The 26,355-nt window shown below is 40.1% G+C and overlaps 1 protein-coding gene across 1 annotated transcript in view; it reads right to left on the reverse strand.

The window, feature by feature from the left end:
• Pik3r3 (phosphoinositide-3-kinase regulatory subunit 3) overlaps nt 1-26,355 on the reverse strand; it is a 55,401-nt gene that overhangs the window by 11,416 nt on the left and 17,630 nt on the right. Inside the window, exons 2-6 of the mRNA XM_048351216.1 lie at nt 14,360-14,468; nt 10,671-10,769; nt 6,349-6,529; nt 5,020-5,145; nt 1,637-1,779 (exon numbers count right to left, since the gene is read on the reverse strand). Of these exons, the coding sequence (XP_048207173.1) occupies nt 1,637-1,779; nt 5,020-5,145; nt 6,349-6,529; nt 10,671-10,769; nt 14,360-14,468 (658 nt within the window). The remainder of the gene's footprint in view (nt 1-1,636; nt 1,780-5,019; nt 5,146-6,348; nt 6,530-10,670; nt 10,770-14,359; nt 14,469-26,355) is intronic.

The raw sequence follows: 26,355 nt of genomic DNA on the forward strand, positions 1-26,355 counted from the left end.
TTCTGCATGCTGAATTCCGTATCTAAATATCCAGCTGCCATCTGCCTTCAGACAGTTCCATTTGTGTTCTCATGGGAGCACCAAACTTGTAACTTCCATTTTTGGATGCTTCTCATGTACCCCCTATCATAATGAATAAATAAATACACTAGAAATGTAGGGAAAATCTTTGACTTCTTTCATACCTGCTGTATCTGGTCAAGAATCAGCATTTCTTTTGGCTTTTTTTCTTTTTTAATTCTGTCCTGGGGCTTGAACTCAGGGCCTGAGCACTGTCCCTGAGCTTCTTTTGCTCTAAGTAAATGACACAGCTCTACTTCCAGCTTTTTGGTAGTCTAATGGAGGTATGAGTCTCACAGACTTTCTTGCCTGGGCTAGCTTTGAACCAGGATCCTCAGATCTCAGCCTCCTGAATAGCTAGGGTTATAAACATGAGCCACCAGCACCCCGCTTCTTTTAACTTTTGTTTTCTAACATTTCTCTAATTTAGGCCCACACCACCTTTAAACTGATAACAACCATGTTGTGGTCAATGGCAACAGTTAGACTAGTTGACAAATTAGTGTCCCTGCCTTGGTCTACTCTAATCTTCTGTTAGATGGCTGCCAAAGTTATCTTTCAGTTCAAAGAATATTCAGCACGTACCCACTGTGTGCTGCCAGGGCACCATCTGGGTGCTGGGAAGCATCAAGGAAAATGAGCCACCATTCCTACTTGCAATGCGTTTGCAGTTGAGTGGCAGGGCATTCAGGGATCATGACCAAACACTGTAGGGTCACAAAGCCTTGAAAATGTTTTGGGGGATCAGGGAAGATTTTTCTTCTTTTAGAAAAAGATATGTATAACTTGAGTGGTAAAGGACAAGCAAAATTTAGAAACAACTAAGGTTGGGACAGAAAAAGAACACAGATGAAAGAAGGGTCTGTGTGGTGCATTAGTATAAACAGCAAGTGATTCCACAGTGCAGAACCATGCAATCTGAGGAGATAAAACAAGGGCCGGGAATGGAGCTTAGTGGCAGAGTGCTGGCCTAGCATGCATGAAGCCCTGAGTTCAATTTCTCAGTACCACATACACAGAAAAAGCTGGAAGTGCTGTGGCTCAAGTGGTAGAGTGCTAGCCTTGAGCAAAAAGCAGCTGGGACAATGCCCAGGCCCTGAGTTCAGACCCCAGGATTGGCCAAAAACAAAAACAAACAAAATAAACTGGACACCAGTAGCCCATGCCTGTAATCCTAGCTACTGAAGAGGCTGAGATCTGAGGATCATAGTTCAAAGCCAGCCTAAGCAGGAAGTCTGTGAGCCTCTTATTTCCAATAAACTACTCAGAAGTGACACTGTGGCTCAAATGGTAACTAGCCTTGAACCTGAGAAGCTCAGGGACAGTGCCCAGGAACTAAGTTCAAGCCCCAATACCAACAACCACAACCCTGGGTTCAATTCCCCAGCATCACATATACAAAAAATGGCCAGAAGTGGCGCTGTGGCTCAAGTGGTAGAGTGCTAGCCTTGAGCAAAAGGAAGCCAGGGACAGTGCTCAGGCCCTGAGTCCAAGGCCCAGGACTGGCAAAAAATAAAAATTAAAACAAAAGAAGTCTTATCTAACTAATTTACTTGGTAGTATTAAGTAGACTTACCGCTCAATTTCCTTTTCATTTCCTTCTCTACGAAATCGCTCAATATATTCTTTGCTATATTGTTCTTGTGTGTGACATTGCTCCTCAAATATTTTAATTGTTTCATTAAAAGCTTCTATTGCAGTCCTCTTCATTTGTATTTCCTAAAGGAGATGGGAAAGTAACAATGTATACTTCATTACTTTGTTTTTTGTAAACTTGATCCTAAAACAAAATTTTAATTCTAGTTAAAAAACCAATTAATTGGACTGGAGATGTGGCTAGATTGTAGAGACCTTTCCTGGTACATGCAAGGCCCTAGGTTCAATTGGGGGGTGGGGCGGGGGGAGCTGCCAGAGACAAAGGAGGGAAAAGGAGAGAAAGAGACAGAGAATAGGACCTAAAGAAGACTTAACCTCTACTCTACCACAGAAAAGCCACTGAGCAGCCAAGAAAGGCTGACCCTGAACACACTGATAATAAGGATCACAGGACTGACCCCCAGAAGGAATGAAAAAGTAGATAAGATAGAGCTAAAGGGCAAAGTCTTATTCCCAAAACAGTCCTGTAGAGTCCATTTATCCTTAATTTCATTTTTACAATACATGCTGTTTTCACAACCAATTCATCAGTAGATCAATGTGATTAGAAGTGAGAAATTAAAATGAGAGAGAAAAGCCTGCTAGTCAGATATACTAAGAATTTTTTAAATAACACCAGGTGCTGGTGGTTCACACCTATAATCCTAGCTACCTACTCAGGAGGGTAAAATCTGAGGATCAGGATTCAAAGCCAGCCCAGGGAAAAAAGTCCATGAGACTCTTCTATCCAACAAACTACTCAGGAAAAGCTGGAAGTAGCACTGTAGCTCAAGCCCCAGAACACAAGCCCCAGGCCCAGCACCAAAAACAAACACAACAAAGCAAAACAAATAAAAAACTAAAAACTCAGGGCTGGGAATATGACCTAATGGTAGAGTGCTTGCCTCAGATACATGAAGCCCTGGGTTTGATTCCTCAGCACCACTTATATAGAAAAAAGCCAGAAGTGGTGCTGTGGCTCAAGTGGTAGAGTGCTAGTCTTGAGCAAAAGAAGCCAGGAACAGTGCTCAGGCCCTGAGTCCAAGTCCCAGGACTGGCAAAAAAAAAAAAAACCCCAAAACTAAAAATTCCACAAAACAGACTTAACTCCAAAAGAGTTAGTCCATCAACATTAAACTAAATAATCCTACATATTTCAGTGAGCTCTGAGAATATCAGTAGACGTTAACATCTGAATGTTGTTAACCTCTAAAATCTAAAATCCTCTAAAGTCTAAGTCCTCTAAAATCTTCAAAAAAGCTAAATTTTTGCTTAATTTACTTTTTAGGGATGTGGTAAAAATGCATAAAGGGGACTGGGAATGTGGCTTAGTAGTAGAGTGCTTGCCTTGCATGCCAGCCAGGACAGGAAATTGTGACATTCTTATCTCCAATTAAGCACCCAAAAATCTGGAAGTACAACTGTAGCTCAAGTAGTAGGAGTGCTAGCCTTGACCAAAACTGCTCTGGAACACTGGCCAGGCCCTGAGTTCAAGCTCCGGGACTGGGACACACACAAAAAAAAATCTAGTAAGCAAGGAACACCTTAACATGATAAAGGCCATGTGAAGACTGTGGTATTCCCAAGTCCCAACCCCTGAAAACTTAGAATATGACCTTATTAAGAAATAGAATATTAAGAAATAGAATCACGTGGCAAGAGCGCTTGCCTCCTACACATGAAGCTCTCGGTTCGATTCCCCAGCACCACATATATGGAAAACGGCCAGAAGGGGCGCTGTGGCTCAGGTGGCAGAGTGCTAGCCTTGAGCGGGAAGAAGCCAGGGACGGTGCTCAGGCCCTGAGTCCAAGGCCCAGGACTGGCCAAAAAAAAAAGAAAAGAAATAGAATCACAGGGCACCAGTGGCTCATGCCTGTAATCCAGGCTACTCAGGAGGCTGAGATCTGAGGATCACAGTTCAAAGCCAGCTTGGGCAAGAAAGTCCGTGATACTCTTATCTACAATTAACTACCAGAAAACCAAAAGTGGCACTGTGGCTCAAAGTGGTAGAGTACTAGCCTTGAGCTGAAGAGCTCAAGGAGAGCACCCAGGCCCAGAGTTCAAGCCCCATGACTGACAAAAAGAAAAGAAAAGAAATAGAATCTTTACAGATGTATTTGGTAGATTAAGATGAGGTCATATTGAGTTAGTGACCCCTAATCCAGTGACTAGTGTCCTTATAAAGACAGAAAACAGAGACATGGCAAATTCCATTAATGATGAGGCATAGATTGGATTACCCATTGGTAAGCCAAAGAATGCCAAGGACCACAAGCAACTACTAGGAAAAAACAAAAAAGGCAAGAAAGAACTCTTCCCAAGGGCTCTCAGACATCCTAAAGAATAGAAAGAAAAAAACCCTACAAGTCAAATATCTGATAAAGCATTAATAACCAGATACATTTTAAAATTTCTAAAATTTAACACAGCAACAAACAACAAGCAACAAGCTAAGATGTCACAAATACTAGGGTCACTATTTTTTTCTAAATGTAAAAAATAAAAAATCTTAGCCAGGTGCCAGTGGCTCACACCTGTTAATCCTAGCTACTTAGGAGGCTGAGAGCTGAGGATTGCAGTTTAAAGCAAGCCAAGGCAAGAAAGCCTGAGACTCTTTTTTTTTTTTTGCCAACCTTGGGGCTTGAACTCAGAACCTAGGCACTGTTCATCAGCTTCTTTTGCTCAAGGCTAGCACTCTACCACTTGAGCCACAGCAAGGCACTTCCAGTTTTTTCTGTGTATGTGGTACTGAGGAATCGAATCCAGGGCTTCATGCATGCTAAGCAAGCACTCTACCACTAAACCATATTCCCAGCCCCAGTCTAAGACTCTTATCTCCAATTACCCACTCAAAAAACAGAAGGGGTGCAATGGCTCAAAGTGGTAGAGTGCTAGCCTTGAGCAAAAGAGCTCCAGGACAGCACCCATACCCTGAGTACAAGCCCTGGACCAGAAAAAAAAAAAATTAAAGTAATTTCTGAATTTGTAAATGGGGGGATTTCTATCATCAAAGTCTCAAAACTGGGCTGGGAATGTTGCTTAGTGGTAGAGTGCTTGCCTAGCATGCATGAAGCCCTGGGTTCCATTCCTCAGCACCATATATACAGAAAAGGCCAGATGTGGCACTGTGGCTCAAGTGGTAGAGTGCTAGCCTTGAGCAAAAAGAAGCTAGGGACACTGCTCAGGCCTTGAGTTCAAGCCCAAGGACTGGCAAAAAAAAAAAAAAAAAAAAAAGATATTAAGGCAACTGAAGATCATCAAAGGAATTATAGAAAATCTGATACCATTGAATACTTATTAGACCAAACACAAAAATATACTGACCTGGGATGTTCTAGTATATTCTTCATATAGCCTGTCATATTCTTTACTCTTTTCTTGATACTGAGAGTGATATTCTTGAAGTTTTTTACCTACTGCATCAATATTATCTTCTTTTACCAACTGATCCTGTACAGGCAACAAAAGAAGTAGTAAATGTTAGTAATTCTGACAAGTTTTTCCATGTCCATTTTTAAATTATATTTCAAATTTTTAAGTTCAAGCCACTGTATTGATGCAAAAGCATTAAATCCCTTGTGTTAGAGCTAATACTGAGAGGCTGGGAATATGGCCTAGTGGCAAGAGTGCTTGCCTCTTATACATGAAGCCCTGGGTTTGACTCCTCATATATAGAAAAGGTCAGAGATGGCACTGTGGCTCAAGTGGCAGAGTGCTAGCCTTGAGCAAAAAGAAGCCAGGGACAGTGCTCAGGCCCTGAGTCCAAACCCCAGGATTGGCAAAAAAAAAAAACAAACCAAAAACGAATACTGATCTTTAAATCATATAAAAATTAATATTTTAAGAAATGGGGGTGGGGATATGGCCTAGTGGCAAGAGTGCTTGCCTTGTATACATGAAGCCCTGGGTTCAATTCCCCAGCACCACATATACAGAAAAATGGCCAGAAGTGGTGCTGTGGCTCAAGTGGCAGAGTGCTAGCATTGAGCAAAAAAAAGAAGCCAGGACAGTGCTCAGGCTCTGAATCCAAGCCCCAAGACTGGCAAAAAAAAAAAGAAAGAAAGAAAGAAATGAAGCAGCCTGGGAATGTGGCTTAGTGGTAGAGTGCTTGGTTAGCATGTATGAAGTCCTGGGTTTGATTCCTCAGTACCACATGAACAAAAAGCCAGAAGTGGTGCTATGGTTCAAGTTGTAGAAAACTAGCCTTGAGCAAAAGAAGCTCAGGGACAGTGCCCAGGCCCTAAGTTCAAGCTCCAGGACTGGAAAAAAAGAAGTGAAATGAAAGCAAAGAATGGTGATGCATGCCTATAATTCCAGCACTCAGGAAGCTGAGGCAGAAACATCAAGAATTCAAGGCCAGCCTTGGCTACAGAATAAGACCCTGTTGGAAATGAGAGGAAAAGATAGGTAAGGACAGAGGAGAGAAGATTACAGTGTAAGTGGGTGCATAAACACAAGTTGTTTGTGTAGAGTTAATAAATACACAGAATAAGCTGTTATAAAATAGTATATGTAAGTTTCAAGGAAATCGTTGAAAGATTTAAAGTTTTAAGAAAATTCAAAATGACTACATTTCTTTTCAACTGATGGGCCTTATTTATTATGATAAACTGTGACTTGCTCAACAGCTATGAAGAACTTCTGTGGCCATACCTGTTGATATCTGGACACTGGATACATCAGCTTCACATCAAGTTTGGGATTGTACTGAGCAAGAGATTCATGATGATAGTGGTTAATGAGCTCCACCACAGAATTAAATGTCAAAGGATCAGAAAAGCCATATTTACCATCCCGATGATAGATCTTTATTAACTTATTATTGCCTCCTTTCCTGTGAAAAACAAAACAACTGTAGTTTTTCCCAAAAAAAAAATCTGCTTAAAAGTATTTGTTTTATATGGTGACATGACAGCTTATTAACATAATAAATAAGTTTTATTATGCTACTAGGACTAGGAATGGCAAATATATATATATATACTTGTGTGTGAAAGTACATATAAAATCATTTTTATCTTTTGTCCATAAAATAACTTGGTTATTAAAGGTAAGCATATCTTATTAAAGGTAAGCACATCTGTATAAGCAAAAAAAAATCACTTAAAAAAGTAACTTGTCAGCCAGGTGCCAGTGACTCACACCTGCAATCCTAGATACTCAGAGGCTGAGATCTGAGAATCACAGTTCAAGGCCAGCCCCATGTAGAGAATCCAGAAGTAGAGCTGTGGCTCAAATGGTAGAGCAGTCAGCCTTGAGCACAAAAGCTCAGGGACAGCCCCCAGGCCCTGAGTTCCAGCCTCAGGACCAGCACACACAGAATAAATAATAGAATAACTTGTCATGCTGGTCACTGGTAGCTCACACCTATAATCTGAACTATTCAGGTGGCTGAATTTTGAGGATCACAATTCAAAGCTAGCTCAGGCATGAAAGTCTTTGAGACTCTTACCTCCAAATAATCACCAAAAAGCTGGAAGTAGCTCAAATGATAGAGTGCTAGCCTTAGCACAAAAGCTCAGGGACTGGGGCTGGGAATGTGGCTCAAGTGGTAGCGTGCTAGCCTAGTTTCTTCCATGAAAGTCATCCTTATATATCCACCTGACAACGTATCTCCTTTCCTCCTTTCAGCCTCCAGAGCACATTGTTTGAGCCTCTCTCCTTATATTGACTCTTACTCTTAGCAATTTTTGTATTCAGTCTTTCAGATAAAGTTTTAACTCATTGTTAGCTGCCCTTCAGAGTAACTAACACTGGGTTACAAGCATTTATTAAACTGAATTAATATCACATCTCTACAAAATCAAGGTCAGTTCAACTGTCATTTCCTGAGTAATGCTCTTTGTCTTTCTCTTACAATCCATCCTTCATTCAAATACTTACTGAACACATACTATATATGTCAGATCTTATGCTAGAAAGACAACCATCTGAAAACATTCTTACCAATGTCTAGCAGCCAATGAATAAAAAAATAAATTGTATCATATATACACATATATATTATTCAACATATATATCATACAACATATATATCATTCAAAGAAATGAAATTCTGACATCTGATGCAACACAAATGAATGCTAAAGATATTATGCTAAAAACATAAGCCAGGATAAATTCTATATGATTCTATTTACATGAAGTACCTAGGATAGTGAAATTTATAAAGACAAATGATTACCCAGAGTTAGAAAGGAGATGTTGGGAGAATGCTAATGAGACATGGCAGTTCATTAAGGTATAATATGTGTGTTTCCTATTTCAGCATATACATTTTTGGGTTATAAACTTTTAAGAGTAAAACTATGTCTTATGCATATCCATATTTCCAATCCTATTACAGTACTTACATGAAGAGACATTCGCTAATTTTACATGTTTTCTGTAACAAAACAGACTACATCAAAAGGAAGAGGCCAGCTGCCTATGTCCAGATCACATAGGCCTTTTAAAAAATACTATTCATGGAATTTCTCCACCTAGAGAAACCCAGCTGAACCAAGAAATTATATCCTTTCCAGTTGTAGGACTCTAATATCAAAATCTAAAGGTTGGGCTGGGAATGTGGCTCAGCGGTAAAGTGGTTGCCTAGCATGCATGAAGCCCTGGGTTTGAGTCCTCAGCATCACATAAACAGAAAAGGCCAGAAATGGTGTTGTGGCTCAAGTGGTAGAGTGCTAGCCTCAAGCAGTAAATAAACCTGGGACAGTGCTCAGGCCCTGAGTCTAATCCTCAGGACTGGCAAAAAAAAAAAAAAAAGTCTAAAGGTAGCCCAAGACTAGGAAGCAGCACAGGAGACCGCTTGTTTATCTTTGTTCCTTAAGTATATTGCAACTTCAGCTGTTACAAAACGAACAGCCTAGTCCTATCATCCATAAGATAAAATAATTGCTCCATTTAGTTATGTGCAATTAAGAATCAAGTTATAGGGCTGGGAATATGGCCTAGTGGTAGAGTGCTTGCTTAGCATGCATGAGGCCCTGGGTTCCATTCCTCAGTACTATACATAGAAAAGGCCAGGAGTGGCACTGTGGCTTGAGCAAAAGAAGCTCAGAAACAGTGCCCAGGCCCTGAGTGCAAGCCCCAAGACTGGCCAAAAAAAAAAAAAATCAAGTTATTAACTGGGCACTAGTGGCTCACGCCTGTAATCCTAGCTACTCAGGAGGCTAATTTCTGGGGATCATGGGTCAAAGCTAGCCCAGGCAGGAAAGCCTGTGAAACTCTTATCTCCAATTAACTACCAAAAAAATAAAGTTAGAAATGGAGACATGGCGCAAGTGGTAGAGTACTATCCTTGAGCATAACCCTCAGACAGTGGCTAGGGATATGGCCTAGTGGCAAGAGTGCTTGCCTCTTATACATGAAGCCCTGGGTTCAATTCCCCAGCATCACATATACAGAAAATGGCCAGAAGTGGCGCTGTGGCTCAAGTGGTAGAGTGCTAGCCTTGAGCAAAAAGAAGCCAGGGACAGTGCTTAGGCCCTGAGTCCCAAGCCCCAGGACTGGCAAAAAAACAAAACAAAACAAAAAACCCTCAAGGACAGAGCGTAGGCCCAGAGTTCAAGGCCCAGGACCCAGTTATAAAAAGATTCCAGTTATAAAATAGCATCTTAGTGTGGGATTAAAGTAATTTTCAAAACCTCAGCATGAAGGTGTGTGCCCAGCTACTCGAGAGGCTGAGCTGAGGCAAGAGCATTGCTTTAGCCCAGGAATTACAGAGGCCAACCTGGGCAATAAAGAAAGACCTCACCTCAACAATGAAACAAAAACATCAAGAAGGAAGAGAAACTGGAAGTATAGCTCAGTGGTAGAGCTCTTGCTTAGCATATACAAGGTCCTGGGTTCAACCCTCACCACCCCAAAGTAAGCAAATTAATAAAATGATATTATATAAACAGATGAAAAACCTTTCCATAACTGAGTAACTTTAATCATTAAAATTATATGTGGAAATACATAATGCAGTTAATATAAACCTATTTTTAACTGTCAACTTTTTATAAGTATAAAAAATTGTACATCTACCACTTAGGAAATAGTAAAATAATTCCGGCATAGGCTGAGAACTGCTTTATCTTCTACATATTCTCATCAGCCAAAATTATGTTGAGTTCTACTTCTTGAAATCTGTGTTAAGGAAAATAATATAGTTTTTGGAGGGATAGATTCATTAGTAACCTGAAGATATGCCCTTGAAGCTGGGTGTCCATCACTCACGCTTATAATCCTAGCTACTCAAGAGGCTGAGATCTGAGGATCATGGTTCAAAGCCAGACCAAGCAAGAAAGTCTGTGAGACTCTTATGACCAATTAACCACCAGGAAACTGAGGAAAGTGGAGCTGTGGCTCAGAGTGGTAGAGTGCTAGCCTTGTGTGAAAAAGCTCAGGGACAGTGCTCAGGCCCTGAGTTCAAGCCCCATGACCAGGAACAAACTAATAAAAAAGATATGCCCTTGACTTCTACTTCATTGATTGGGCCAAATAAAATGTATACTTCTTATTCCCTTACACTTAATGATTGTAGCCTTTGCATTTTATTTCTGCATAAAAAAAAAAACAGTTGCCATTTTTATCAGATGTTTAACAATTTACTGTGTGGAAAATTTTTTTAAGTTACCCAAACTGAAAATTATGTATCTAACAGGTAGAAATATGAAAAAAATGTATATAAAGATTTAAATATGGGCTGGGAATATGGCCTAGTGGTAGAGTGCTTGCCTCGTATATAAGCCCTGGATTCGATTCCTCAGCACCACATATATAGAAAAAGCCAGAAGTGGCACTATGGCTCAAGTGGTAGAGTGCTAGCCTTGAGCAAAAAGAAGCCAGAGACAGTGCTCCAGCCCTGAGTTCAAGGCCCAGGACTGGCAAAAAAAAAAAAAAAAAGATGTAAATAAAATACCGAACCCCCAATATACTTAGAACCTAAATAATGGTAAGGGGGCAAGAGTCAAAGGGCAAAGAGTACTCACCTCAAAGTCAAAGTATAATCTCCCTGCATTTTTGTTGAGGCATCTCGGACCAAGAAGGTGCCATCTGGCATGTCCCGTAACTTGTCATTTACCTCCTCTCTGAAAAACACAGAAAGCATGAAAAAGCTTAAGCATGGTTGTCTTTACATGCTATTGCTAAGATGATTAGAAAGGGCATGTTTATAAGTCATGGAGGCTCTCAGAGGTCATTTAGTTCCTCCTTCTCTTTCTATTTTGATTTTTAGTGTTATGTAATCTAAGGAAAGATTATTTGATTTCTAAACTCATCCAGATTCCAAGTGACTGAAGAAGGTAATGTTTCTATTAAGCCTTTAGGGCTTTCTTAGGCAGGTCTGAACTTGCAAGAAAACTAGTTTCAGAAAAACCTAGCAGGTGTTTAGAAAGAAGCTTATATTTAAGCAACAGTGACAGCTGTTGCTGAACAGAAAGAGTAAAACTCACTTACATTCACAACCTTCAATAGATACTCATTAATTTGAATTTATACTAACAACAATTTTATTCTTCAGAGTTGGTTTCACAATTTAAGGGACAACATTTATAACACTAAAAGGAGGGCTGGGAATATGGCCTAGTGGGCAAGAGTGCTTGCCTCATATACATGAAGCCCTGCGTTCGATTCCTAAGTACCACATATATAGAAAAGGCCAGAAGTGGTGCTGTGGCCCAAGTGGTAGAGTGCTAGCCTTGAGCAAAAAGAAGCCAGGGACAGTGCTCAGGCCCCAAGTTCAAGCCCCAGGACTGGAAAACAAAACAAAACAAAAAGATCCTTGAGCTGGGCACCAATGGATTGCGGCTGTAATCCTAGCTAATCAGGAGGCTGAGATCTGAGGATCATGAAGCCAGCCTGCAAAGCACTGACTCTTATCTTTAATCACCAAAAAACAAAACCAGAAGTGGAGGTGTAGCTTAAGTAGAGCACAAAAGTCTAGGGACAGACCTGAGTTCAAGTCCCAGGACTGACATGCACACACACAAACACACACAGCCTTGAATTACAGTAAGAAGCACATGATCTTAGGATATAAATTTAATTTTAAAGGACCATTTTATCAGACAATAACATATTCTAGTCACTTTTTTTTGTCAGCTGTGAGGCTTGAACTCAGGGCCTGGGCGCTGTACCTGAGTCTTTCTGTGCTCTAGGCTGGTGCTCTACCAATTGAGCCACAGCACCACTTCTGGTCTTTGAGTGGTTAACTGGAAATAAGAGTCTCAAGAGACTTTCCTGCCTGGGCTGGTTTTGAACTGATCCTCACCTGAGTAGCTAAGATTACAGGTGTGAGCCACTAGGGCCCCGCCTTTTAATGTCACTTTTAATGTAAAATATGCTAAAACCTCTTCAAAAGTTAAACACAGAATAAACAAATGACCCAACAATTTCACTTCTGCATATATGTCCAAAATATTCTAAAGCAAGGACTCAGCCTTTTTCTTTTCTTTTCTTTCTTCTCTTTTCTTTCTTTCTTTTTTTTTTTTTTTTTTTCTAGTCCTGGGGCTTGAACACTGAGCCTGAGCACTATCCCTGAGCTCCTTTGGCTCAAGGCTAGTGCTCTATCACTTGAGCCACAGTGCCACTTCTGGCTTTTTCTGTGGTTAATTGGAAATAAGAGTCTCATAGCCTTCTGGGCCTGGGCTGGCTTTGAACCACGATCCTCAGATCTCAGCCTCCTGAGTAGCTAGGATTACAGGTGTGAGCCATTGGTGCCCAGTAGACTCCCACATTTTTAAACCAATGTTCATTATTAGCATTATTCACAATAGCCAAAGCTAAAACAACCCAAATATCCATCAAATCCACAAATTCATACAAATGGACAAACAAAAATGTGATAAATTCATATAATGGGATATTATCCACCCTTGAAGAAGAGTGAAGTTCTGACATATGTGATAACATGAATAATCCTTGAAGACTGAAGTAAGTGAAATATTCCAGTCACAAACAAAAAATATTATATGGCTCCATTTATACAGAGTACCTAGAATATTGAATTCATAGAAACAGAAAGTAGAGGGTTGGTTGATAGCGGCTGAGGGAGGAGAGACCGGAGCTCCTGCTTCAATAGGTACAGTTTCAGTTAGAGCAGATTAAAAAGTTCTGAAGATTAATGGTAGTGATGGTTGCATAGCAGTGTGAATGTACTTAATTCCAATGAACGGTACACATATGGCTAAAACAATACAAGTTTTTTAAAAAATTGAAATGAATACTACTTTAGGAATGGGAAAAAACACAAACAAGACAGGGAAGAACAAATGTATTGAACTCAGCATCAACCTAGAACCTGGCTTCTAGCCCAGATGCACTGGATCTCAGCCTCCTGAGTAACTAGGCTTACAGATATGAGTCATTGGTATACCTACCTTCAACAGAAATTTTCTGAAAGGCAAATACATTAGATATCAGGTATGGTGACACAGCATGCTGTAATCCCAGCATTTGAAGGTTGAGGCAAGAGGCTTATGAGTTCAAGGCCAGCCCAGTAGAGCAAGTTCATGCCAGCCTAAGCTACATATCAAGACTCTGTCTCAAAAAAAACCCAACTATGAAAAATTACAAACTCATTAAAGTTTAATAAGAAAAAATACATTCAAATGAATTTAAAATGTACATACATAAATTCTATTTCTACATCTCTAGTTTCAAAACTACCTTTTACCATCCCCCTCACAAAAACAAATTATACCCTAGAGTTCTGTTTCTCCAAATGATGTGTAAAGAATGCATCAAAATCATATAGGGGAAAAAGGAGAGAGGAGGTAACAAGATGGATAAGAAATGTATGCATTGCCTTACATATGAAACTGTAACCCTTCTGTACATCACTTTGACAATAAAGAAAGGAAGAAAAGAAATTTTAATCATATAGGGCTAGTTATAGTGGCACATGGCTATAATCCTAGCACACAGGAGGCTAAGGCAGGAAGATCTCAAGTTTGAGGCCAACCTGGGCTACAAGTTAGTTCCAGGTCAGCCTTGGCTACATAGCAAGATTCTGTCTCAAGCAAACAAAAATATTGTAGGGAGGTTGTTAAAGGTAGATTACTGAGCTATACCTAAACTGACTTTATAAGACAGAGATTTGGGAACTGTTACCTTAGAAGGAGAAAGGTAAAGGAAATTTTTTTTTTTTTGGCCAGTCCTGGGCCTTGGACTCAGGGCCTGAGCACTGTCCCTGGCTTCTCTTTGCTCAAGGCTAACACTCTGCCACTTGAGTCACAGCGCCACTTCTGGCCATTTTCTGTATATGTGATGCCGGGGAATTGAACCCAGGGCTTCAAGTATACGAGGCAAGTGCTCTTGCCACTAGGCCATATCCCCAGCCCAGCTAAAGGAAATTTAAATACCTAAAGGTGTCTTTCAGTCTGGATCATATGTAACTATCTTAAATGTATAAGTTTCATATATGCTGAAATTCACCTTTAATATAGTATTAAAAGTAATAATCATACCGATAACTTAAAGGTTTTCTTGCAACTTTGTAGACAGGAGATGACAGTTCTTCTCATAGGAAGAAAAGAATTAAGGACACTTGAATTCACACAATTCACACACAAATTTCAAAGTGGTAATCTTAAGTGCCAAGTAGTACAGCATTAAAATTTATGAACTACTATTACTCAAAAAATGCTTTTAATTGCATTCAGTTATTGTTGTTAATTACCTGGAAATATCCCCCCAGTACCATTCTGCATCTTGAAGAGAAACGGAACTGTCTTTCATTCCATTTGTAACTGATGAAGTCATTGGCTTAGGCGGCTTTGGTGGAAGAGCTAGAAGAGAAATGAACATTACATTGTATATGTAAATTATCATTTACTTATTTGCTTAGCTAGAAGCAGCTCCTTAACCAGTGTACACTAAGATTCAAATAATTGCCAACCCAATCAATTGTTATTTTAGGTTTAATGTGAGCCAAAAGAATTCTTTAAAATTTTACCAATAATCACCAAAAATGCAAACATTTTTAAACCTAGTATTTTTTTTTAGCTCCTCACAGAATACTGACTTTTAATTCGGCAAAACACATATTATCTTCCTTTCAAAAGAAGTCCTTTCCCTATCTGGGAGGCTGAGATCAGCATGATCTTGGTTCCAGGCCACTCTGAGCAGAAAAGTCTATAAGACTCAGTCACAATGTTAAAAGCTAGGCATGGTAATACACGTGTCAGCCCAACTGCAGTGGGAAGTATAAAATAGAAGGATCAAGGTCCACATGCCCGGGTAGGAAATGCAATCTGTCTCAGAAATAAGAAATGCAGAAAAAGGACTGGAAGTATGTTTAACAAAGATGAGGCCCTCAGTTTAAACCCTAGTATTATTGCTCCCTAGATTGAACCCTAACTTCTGTGCATGTTAGAAAATCACTACTGAATATATGTGTATATATTCAGTATATATGTGTGTGTGTGTGTGTCCATCCATATGTTTATATCAGCTAGTTCATCTACATAACTTACAGCTTCTTCATCAGCATTTGCCACTTCAGCTTTTAAGTAATGAAGATAGCTTCTTTTCTTAAGCCTCATGAACCAACATTCCTTCCTTCTGTATTTCCCTCACTTCTCACCCTTCAGAGAACTGGAGAAAGCGATCATAACTTGCTCTGGATTAGGCATTGGGTACAGGAATGTGTGGCCAGTTTATCTTCCATCCAGACCACAAAAATTTTCTTTGTATCAAAACTAAGGCTATTTTGCATTCTTATTCATGTGTTCAGTGGAGAAGACTTTTAATTTCCTAAAGCAATTTTTCCATTGTATTCACAACTTGGCTAAGTGCTTAACACAAGAAACTTCATTTTTAGCCTAGCACAGCTTTCTTGACATGCCTTCTTCACTAAATTTAATCATTTCTAACATTTGATTTTAAAGTGAGACATGCAGGGAGAATGGTGGTGAAAAAACTCTAAAAATATCCTCCATATGTATCATTTTAAAATCAAATATGGGCCAGGCACCAGTGGCTCACGCCTGTAATCCTAGCTATTCAGGAAGCTAAGATCTAAGGACAGCGGTTCAAAGCCAGCCTAGGTAGGAAAGCCTGTGAGACCCTTATCTCCAATTAACTATTAAAAAAAGAAAGCCAGAAGTGAGCTGAGGCTAACGTGGTAGAGCACTGAGGGCTTTAGCAAAAAAGGTCAAAAGGACAGAGCCCAGGTCCTAAGTTCTAGTCCCTGGGTGGGAGTAGGAGGAGTTCAATTATAAGACAGTTTTTTAAAAATTACTTAATCTCTAGCTTCCATATTACTAAAGCTTAAATAAATTGAAATTTTAATAGACCATTGGGGATATATCTTTTTTTTAATATTCGATGTGACAAACTGAAAAGGCACTCATAAAGCAGTTCTACTGCATCACGAAATGCAATGGCTATCTTAAGAAGCACCAGGCAGGACTGGAGGCATGGTTCAAGTGGTGGAATGCTTGCCTCACAAGTTCCCGAGTTCATAACCCCAATAGTAAAGAAGGAAAAGGCACTACAAGAAACACTGTGCCCCAGAACTAACTTATAAGCTGCTCTCTTCATTGAATTCTATTCTTACTTAAAAAAACTAAAAATTTATGTTCATATTAAATTTTTTTGGCAGACATTTTTCATGAAAATAAGCCAAGCCTTATTGAGAGACTATCACCAGAGCTGGACCTTGTAACACAGACCTGTGACCATAGCCCTCAGGCAGCTCAGGCTCGACAGCGTACCAAGTCAGTCCAGGCTACACAGCAAGACAAGAAAGAGGAAAGGAAAGAGGGAGGGAAGGAAGCAAAGGAGAGGAACGGAATAAAAGGAAGAGAGAAGAGAGGAAGGGAGGATCCTGAAGGCAATATCAACTTGGCCTATTTGAGACTGTCACAAAAACAAACAACAACAACAAAAAGCAAGCGATAAATTGGCCACCAGTAGCTCTGGCCTGTAATCCTAGCTACTCAGGAGGCTGAGATCTGAGGATCTCAGTTCAAAGCCAGCCCAGGTGGAAAAGTCCATGAGACTCTCATCTCTAATGAACTACTCAGGAAACTGTGGCTCTAGTGGTAGAGCACTAGCCTTGAGCACAAAGAGGCTCAGGGACAGCACCCAGGACCAGAGTTCAGCCCCAGGAACAGCAAAAAAAAAAAAAGAAAGAAAGAAAGAAAGAAGAGAATCAAGGGCAAATGTCACATGATCATCTCAATTGGTACAAAAAGGATTGACAAAATTCAATATACTTTTATGATAAAACCTTAGAAGTAACTAGGAATAGAAAGAATGTACACCTCAGCATAATAAAGACTATATATGACAAACCTACAGCCAACATTATACTGACAGGGGAAAAACTGAAATTGTCTTCTCTGAAGTCAGGAATGAGACAAGAACAATCTCCTCACTCTTACTCAATGTAGTACAATATATTCCTAGCCAGAGCAGTAAGGCAGAAAAAAAAAGAAGAAGAAAAGGAATATAAAGGAAGAAGGAAGAATTAAAATAATCCCTATTGCAGATGACATTATCTTATACTCAAAAGGCTGAAGATTACAAAAATAAAAATCTGTAACCAGTTTCAGTAACATAAAAAGAAATAAAATTAGTACTCAAAATTTGGTAGCTTTTCAAAACTAACAATGAACATTCTCTGAAAGAAATCAAGAAAATAATTCCATTCACAAAGGTTGCAAAAAAATTAAATACCAGAGTATAAATTTAATCAAGAGATGAAAGACTTTTATTGTAAATGAAACTATAAGTGAAAAGTATATAGCCTTAAAGAAAGTGAAGACACTAGAAGATGGAAACAACTCCCTGCTCATGGATTGACAGAATTAAAATTAGGAAAATGGCCATGCTACCAAAAGCTATCTACAGACACAATGCAATACCCACCAAAATTCCAGTGCCATTCTTCAGAGAAATTAAGAATAAATTTTGGGGGTTGGAAATATGGCTTAGTGGTATAGTGCTTGTTTTGCATGCACAAAGCCCTGGGTTCGATTCCTCAGCACCACACATATATATATAAAAAAAAAAAGCTGGAAGTGGTACTGTGGCTCAAGTGGTAGAGTGCTAGCCTTAAGCAAAAAGAAGCCAGGAACAGTGCTCAGGCCCTAAGTTCAAGTCCCAGGACTGGCAAAAAAAAAAAGCAAAAAAACACCAAAAACCCACAAAACAACAACAACAAAAAAACCCCAACTTGTTCCTCAAGCTACCTAAAGGGCAATGAGACAACTATTTCAGGATAAAGAAAAGAAATGTAATTTTAATTATATTTTCAACTTTTTGAAAGCCTAAAACTAAAATTGCAGAAACGGAAGGAAATATTTTAGAAATATTTTAAGAAGGGAAAAAATGGACAGCTTTAACCAACTTCTTTTAAAAAGGCAATGATTAAATCATTTCTCCTCAGCAGCAGTGAAATGCCACATTCAAACCCCAGCCTTCACTGACTAGCTGGCATGCAACAGTGAATTACAGAACAATTTTGCTCATGCATGGACAAATTCAATTCTGCCTCACTGGAATGATTTCTCTGTAGAGTACTCATTAGTAACACTAACCCTCTCCTATGCCCCCAAAACCAACCTGCTTTGTGAGCGAAATCCCAATCCCCAATCAAAAGTTGTTGGCAAAACTAGTCTCTGAATGAAAACAGACCAACAGCCAATAATTACTTTGAATCTGGATGGTATATTACTGACAGAGAGAAAACTGCAGTTTTCTAGCATGTAGGCTTTATTAACTTCTTGGCTCATGACAGAATTCAAGTATGATTGTATCTTTGGAGACATATATATTTTATTTAAGTTATACAGCTTTTTTCCTTGAAAATATGCTTTTCTAAAAGACTTTTGTAATTAAAAAAAAAAACAACTTTATGACTTAAAAGTTTATTGGAGGGGCTGGGAATATGGCCTAGTGGTAGACTGCTTGCCTCGCATACATGCATGAAGCCCTGAGTTCGATTCCTCAGCACCACATACATAGAAAAAACAGAAGTGGCGTTATGGCTCAAGTGGTAGAGTGCTAGCCTTGAGCAAAAGAAACCAAGGACAGTGCTCAGGTCCTGAGTCCGAGTCCAAGCCCAAGGACTGGCAAAAAGAAAAAAAAAGTTTATTGGAAGAGCACTTGCCTAGCATGTGTAATGGCCCTGAGTTTGATTCCCAACAGAGAAGCCCAGAGGTGGGGGTGGAGGGTTAAGGTTGATATGTTAATGTGATTTGTGGCTCCTTTTTGTACCTCTTTCATCAGATTTCAATTAATTTGGTACTTTTTTTTCCCACTCATAGGATTATACTTTGTGTAAACGGTTTCTCCCATTAAAGCTAACTACCTTGAGACTCAATACTAATGATAACTTCCTGATAGGAACAAATTAATTACATGCTAATAATTATGCTAAATAACTTCTGTAAGAGTACAGAATGATTAAGCATGACACAATTCAAATAAACAAAGCATTACTTTTTAGCATTGCTCTTGTGATGCAACTGAAACATTTTTTAAAAGACCCTTTTCCAGATTACTGATTAGTAAATTGCTAGTTAAAATAAAATCCGAATTGGGCACTGGTGGCTCACACCTGTAATCCCAGCTACTCAGGAGGCTGAGATCTGAGGATCGCAATTCAAAGCCAGCCCCGGCAGGAAAGTCCATGAGATTCTTTTTTTTTTTTGGCCAGTCCTGAGGCTTGGACTCAGGGCCTGAGCACTGTCCCTGGCTTCTTTTTGCTCAAGGCTAGCACTCTGCCACTTGAGCCACAGTGCCACTTCTGGCCATTTTCTGTATATGTGGTGCTGGGGAATCGAACCCAGGGCCTCATGTATATGAGGCAGGCACTCTTGCCACTAGGCCATATCCCCAGCCCCCATGAGATTCTTATCTCCAATTGACCACCAGAAAACCTCAAGTGGTGCTGTGGCTCATGTGGTAGAGTGCTAGCCTTGAGCTGACAAGCTCAGAGACAGAGCCTAGGCCCAGAGTTCAAGCCCCACGACCAACAACAACAAAAATCCCCTGTATCTCAGCCATAACCGAGAAATGTAACTTTGTACACTACTTAAACTTTTTTTTTTCAGAGCTGAGGACCAAACTCAGGGCCTTGCCCTTGCCAGGCAAGTGCCTTTCCGCTCAGCTAAATCCCTAAGTCCCTAATCACATCTTAAACTCTTGTCTACTTACCTACTTTTTGTTTGGTTGTACAGTATCTCCATAGTCTCTCCCATCTCTAATTTTTTTGGCCTTTGAATTTAGTTAATCAAGACAACAGTAGCATAGATTTCACTTGAATAACATAAATTTCATTAATTATATTGCTAGTATGCCAAGAATAATATTCCCAACTGGTAAGCTAAATTATGAATATTACAAATTATTTACATGTTTTCAAAAGTAATAACCAAAACAAAAAATAGCATTAACCATACGTGTGTATGGGTGTGGGTGCACCAGTCCTGGGGCTTTAACTTAGGGCCTGGGTGCTGTCACTGATCTTTTCTTTGCTCAAGTACAGTGGTCCGCCATTTGAACTTTTTGGTGGTTAATTGAAGATAGAGTCTCATGGACTTTCCTGCTCAGAAAGGCTTCTACCCACAACCCTCAGATCTCAGCCTCTGCGTACCCAGGATTATAGGCATGAGCCACTGGCTCAGAAACTACTTTGTATCGTTAGGACCATTATGCTATAACAGGAAGCACCTGTAGCATGTCACTGTTTTGTTATTTTTAAAATTTATTTATTTCTTTATTGTCAAAGTGATGTACAGAGGGGTTACAGTTTCATATGAAAGGCAGTGTGAACCTTTCTTATCCAACTGTTACCTCCTTCCTCATTTTCCCCTGCCTTCCCCCCTTTATGTTATTTTTAAAATTGTTATTATAAAGGTGATATAGAGAGGGGTTACAGGTACATAAGTCAGGTAATGAATACATTTCTTTTTGGACAATGTCATCCCTTCCCTCGCTTTCTCCCAGTTTTTCCTTCCCCAAGTCTGCATTATGTTTTCTTTTTTTTTTCTTTTTTTTTTTTGTGCCAGTCTCTGGGCTTGGACTCAGGGCCTAAGCACTGTCCCTGGCTTCTTTTTGCTCAAGGCTAGTGCTCTGCCACTTGAGCCACAGCGCCACTTCTGGCCATTTTCTATATATGTGGTGCTAGGGAATCAAACCCAGGGCTTCATGTATACGAGGCAAGCGCTCTTGCCACTAGGCCATATTCCCAGCCCCTGCATTATGTTTTCAAAATTCATTTATACTAATGTTTTATTGCCCCACTACTTTCTAACATTAACTGAATATTCTACAAATTATTTTTTATTTTACCAAGGATGTATTTTTGTTTTGTTTTTGCCAGTCCTGGGGCTTGAACTCAGGGCTTGAGCACTGTCCCTGGCTTCTTTGTGTTCAACAACTTTGTGTTCTACAACTTCAGCCACAGTGCTACTTCCGGCTTTTTCTACATATGTGGTGCTGAGGAATTGAACCCAGGGCTTCATGTATATGAGGCAAGCACTCTATCACCAGGCCATACTCCCAGCCCCCCAAGGATATATTTTTATTTTAGTATAACAGAATAATGTAAGAGGAAAAGAGAATCATTTCTTGTTCCCCTCCCAGGAAATGTGAGTTAAAGACTCCTAAATTTTGCCAGGCACCAGTGGCTCAAGCCTGTAGTCACAGCTACTCAGGAGGCTGAGATCTGAGGATTGTATTAAATGAAAGTCAGCCCAGGTGGGAAAGTCCCCGAGACTCTATCCGCAACTAGCTAGCCAAAATGCCACTGTGGGGAACCCAAGTGCCAGACATGATGAGTCAACAATCTGAGCTTGAGGCCCTGAGTTCAAGCCCCAGAACAAGCGGGGGGGGGGGGGGGGGAAAGCTGCATAAGAGAAAATGCCAGGTACTATTCAATAAGTATAATAGTTCTCTTTTTATGATACTCAAAGAAAGTCAATTACCTTTGTAAATATATAGTACTCACTTATATAAACTCGGATAAACATAAATCTTAAAGCCACAAAAAGGGTTTATATGAATGTGTAATAACTTAAATATTCCCTCAGTCTTGGACCTCAACCACTCTCTTGCTAATATCTACCACGCTCTTTGTTCATTTGCCACAGCAGTGCAGAAAATCGCTCAACCATGGGGAATCACTCGACCATCTGCTTCCCCTATTCTACCACAAGTGCCGAGTCCCGCTGAGAAAAGCACGACAGTTTGGGAATGCCTGCCATTACATCTTTGTAATTTCTAATCTAAACTGTAATTACTATCCTGTTTGTAATTTCTCCATATGTCTCTGACCAGTGACCTTCTCTACCCTACACTGTGACCTGCATCACTCAGACCCAACACTCCATACAAGTTGTCTTTTCTTATCCACAGGGGATATATTCCAAGACCTGCAGGGCATGACTTAGGAAACCATGGATAGCACCCAATACTAATATATAGGGTTCTCTTCCTACACAGGGTTCACTTTCTACCTAAGATAAAGTTTTTTTATGAATTATGTGCTGAAAGAGATGAATGTGTTGAACTTAGACCCCTCTGTAAAACTACCTAAAGGTAATTGTGTTTGTTTGTTTTTGTCAGTTGTGGGACTTAAATTCAGGGCCTGGCTGCAGTACCTGAGCGCTTTTGCTCAAGGCTAATGGTCTACCACTTTGAGCCACAGCTCCACTTCTGGGTTGTTTTTTTTCTTATTTATTGTCAAAGTGATGTACAAAGGGGTTTCATACATTAGGCACTGGATACATTTCTTGTACTGTTTGTTACCTCCTCCTCACTTCTGGTTTTTGAATGGTTAATTGGAGATAAGAGTCTCTTGGGGAAGTAGGAGGATCAAATCCAAGACTCTAACTGAAAAGTAAACAAAAAGCAAAAGGGCCTAAGAACATGGCTCAAGTGGTAAAGTGCTTGCCTAGCGAGCATGAGGTTCTGAGTTCAAACCTCATCATCACACACACAAAAAAAGCCCTAACTAAGCACAAGCCCTGAAATAACCCAAGAGTTACCCTAACAACTAAAAAACTAACAGGGCCTATGCTTGTCAGAGAATGATTTGTGTTCCAGGCAGGGCAGAGCAGGATGGCATAAAATTTCATCACACTGTTCAGACCAAGTGCAACTGGAAACATTAACTGTTTGTTTCTGGAATCTCCTATTTATTATTTTGAGACTACAGTTGATCACAAGCAACTAAAACCATGAAAAGCATGGGTTAGGACTATTGTCTACTTCTCTTACAATTGCCCTTTACTAGAAAATGAAATCTGATCTCACCTGATTTATCAGCCTATATTCTTCTTCAAACCATGTTCTTCCTTCCAGCCACGGACAAAGGTTTAAATGCTATTTTCCTGAGCTAATAAATCACTTCACACCTTCAAGTCTCCCTAAGTTCCATCAAATATATTCAATCCTATCTTGACTTTATAATTTCTATTAAAATATAATACATGTTCAACTTTAGCTACCTCTCACATCTACTTCACAGCACGTTTTCTAGAAGTGGTCTTATATCTGCTATCTCTTCTCATCTAATATTTACTCTTCCATTTATTATAATTTGACTTCTTTTTTTTTTTTTTTTTTTTTTGGCCAGTCCTGGGCCTTGGACTCCGGGCCTGAGCACTGTCCCTGGCTTCTTCCCGCTCAAGGCTAGCACTCCGCCACTTGAGCCACAGCGCCGCTTCTGGCCGTTTTCTGTATATGTGGTGCTGGGGAATCGAACCTAGGGCCTCGTGTATACGAGGCAGGCACTCTTGCCACTAGGCTATATCCCCAGCCCATAATTTGACTTCTACCTCAATTATTTACATACCTTGTTGAGTTTCTCTCAATAGAAAAGACCAGTAGACACTTTACTATCAGTATTGACATAATCATTTTAGCAAGTTTTTTTTTTTTTTCTTTTTGGAAAATCCCTCTCTAGGCTTCCCAGAGATCCATCTCCCCATCTCTTTTCCTATGTTCTCTTGCTTCTTTTGGGTCTCAAAACTAATCATCCCAGGGGCTGGAAATAAGGACCAAGATTGCTTGCCTCGTATACATGAAGCCCTGGGTTCGCTTCCTCAGCACCACATATATATAAAAAGCCAGAAGTGGCACTGTGGCTCAAGTGGCAGAGTGCTACCCTTGAGCAAAAAGAAGCCAGGGACAGTGCTCAGGCCCTGAGTCCATGCCCCAGGACTGGCAAAGAAAAAACATAAAACTAATCTATTTCAAACTATATATATAATCTAAAGTCTAAATTCCTTAGCTTAGCATGTAAGGTTTTACCTGGCCTGGTCTCTGCTCACTCTTTCAAACTAGTTTTCCATCATAGATTCGCTAAAACAGCTCATCTAACCATACAATGCTTTCTGTGCCTTAGTATGTACATAGCCTCTTGAGTAGCTAGGATTACAAGCATGAGCCATAGTGCCTAGCTCTCTTTTTTTTTTTTTCCATTCCTGAGGCTTGAACTCTGGGCCTGGACACTGTTCCTGCACTTTTGTGCTCAAGGCTAGCACTTTACCACTCCAGCCACAGTTCTACTTCTGGCTTTTTGTAGTTAACTGGAGCTAAGAGTCTCATGGACTTTCCTACCTGGGCTGACTTTGAACCACAATCCTTGGATCTCAGTCTCCTGAGTAGCTATGGCATGAGCCATAGGTACCCAGCTTCCAGCTACTTTATTTATTTATTTATTTATTTATTTATTTATTTATTTATTTATTTATTTATTTATTTATTTTTGGCCAGTCCTGGGGCTTGGACTCAGGGCCTGAGCACTGTCCCTGTCTTCTTTTTGCTCAAGGCTAGCACTCTGCCACTTGAGCCACAGTGCCACTTCTGGCCATTTTCTGTATATGTGGTGCTGGGGTATTGAACCCAGGGCCTCATGTATACGAGGCAAGCACTCTTGCCACTAGGCCATATCCCCAGCCCCTCCAGCTACTTTTTCAAGACTCAGGTTATACAGTCTGTTTCATGAAATGTCTTATATCATCAGGTCTTGTTAAGTAAGTACTATTTACTCTTAGATTCCACAAGAGCTTTTCTCAGTTTTGATTACAGGTTAGCTGTTAACTCCTATCTTTGTACTAAGACTGAAGCTTACTGAGGGTATACATTTTCTTGCCTAGCTTTCTATCTCCAATCCTGAAGTGTCTCACAGATAGAAAGCATCTCAAAAATATTTGCTGAATTACTGCATGAAACTACCAGAATTTAAATTTACCATACAGAAAAAGCAAAGATTTAAGAAAAATTGTGTTGAAAGAACAACAGTGGAATTTTGCCAAAGGCAAAAAAAAAGTCATCAGGGGCTGGGGATATGGCCTAGTGGCAAGAGTGCTTGCCTCGTATACATGAGGCCCTGGGTTCGATTCCCCAGCACCACATATACAGAAAATGGCCAGAAGTGGCGCTGTGGCTCAAGTGGCAGAATGCTAGCCTTGAGCAAGAAGAAGCCAGGGACAGTGCTCAGGCTCTGAGTCCAAGGCCCGGGACTGGCCAAAAAAAAAAAGTCATCATAGAAAAAGTTAAAATGAACCATATAGCTGGGCACTGATGGCTCACACATGTAATCCTAGCTGCTCAGGACGCTGAGATCTGAAGATCACTGTTCAAAGCCAGTCCAGACAGGAAAATGAGACTCTTAACTCCAATTAACCACTAGAAAACCAGAAGTAGAGCTGTGGCTGCAAGTGGTAGAGCCTTTGCCTTGAGCAGAAAAGCTCAGAGACAATGCCCAGTCCCTCAAAGGACCCACTCCACCCCACTCCCCCAAAAAAAACATAGAAAAAGAATGATCAGTCACATTGCTACAAGGTAGCAAATACACAAAGGTATGAGTTTTCAAGCACTACTCACATTAACCCTAAAGTAGCCCTTTATGACAGATATCCTAGAACATTCAAAAGTTTGATACTTGCTGGTTACATTTCTCTGCTAGTAAACATTCTTTTATTTATACTTTCATTTATTTATTTATCTATTTATTTAGCCAGTCCTGGGCCTTGGACTCAGGGCCTGAGCACTGTCCCTGGTTACATTTCTCTGCTAGTAAACATTCTTTTATTTATACTTTCTTTCTTTCTTTCATTTATTTGTTTATTTATTTATTTGGCCAGTCCTGGGCCTTGGACTCAGGGCCTGAGCACTGTCCCTGGCTTCTTCCCGCTCAAGGCTAGCACTCTGCCACCTGAGCCACAGCGCCCCTTCTGGCCGTTTTACATATATGTGGTGCTGGGGAATCGAACCAAGAGCTTCATGTGTAGGAGGCAAGCACTCTTGCCACTAGGCCATATTCCCAGCCCTATTTATACTTTCAATTCTCCATTTCATCCCACTCTAAGAAACAAGATGGTTGAAGTTTTATTTTCAAATTTAGTGTCTTGGGTAGAGAGCATAATTGTTATTCACAAATGCCCCAATCCCTGGAATCTGGAAATGTGTTGCATCACACAGTAAAAAGGACTTTGCATATGTGATTAAAGTTATTAAAATGGGCTGGGCATAGTAGTGAATGTCTGTAAATCTAAGCACAAAGGAGGCTGAGGCAGTAAGATCACTAGTTCCAAGCGAACCTGAGCTACATAGCTAGATCCTGTCTCAAAAAAGAGCTGGGAGTAGGGGGGTCCTGGGAATGTGGCTTGGTGGTAAAGTGCTTGCCTAGCATGCATGAAGCCCTGTGTTCAG

Source organism: Perognathus longimembris, chromosome 7 (assembly GCF_023159225.1).
Source record: "Perognathus longimembris pacificus isolate PPM17 chromosome 7, ASM2315922v1, whole genome shotgun sequence".
Classification (NCBI taxonomy): Eukaryota; Metazoa; Chordata; class Mammalia; order Rodentia; family Heteromyidae; genus Perognathus; species Perognathus longimembris.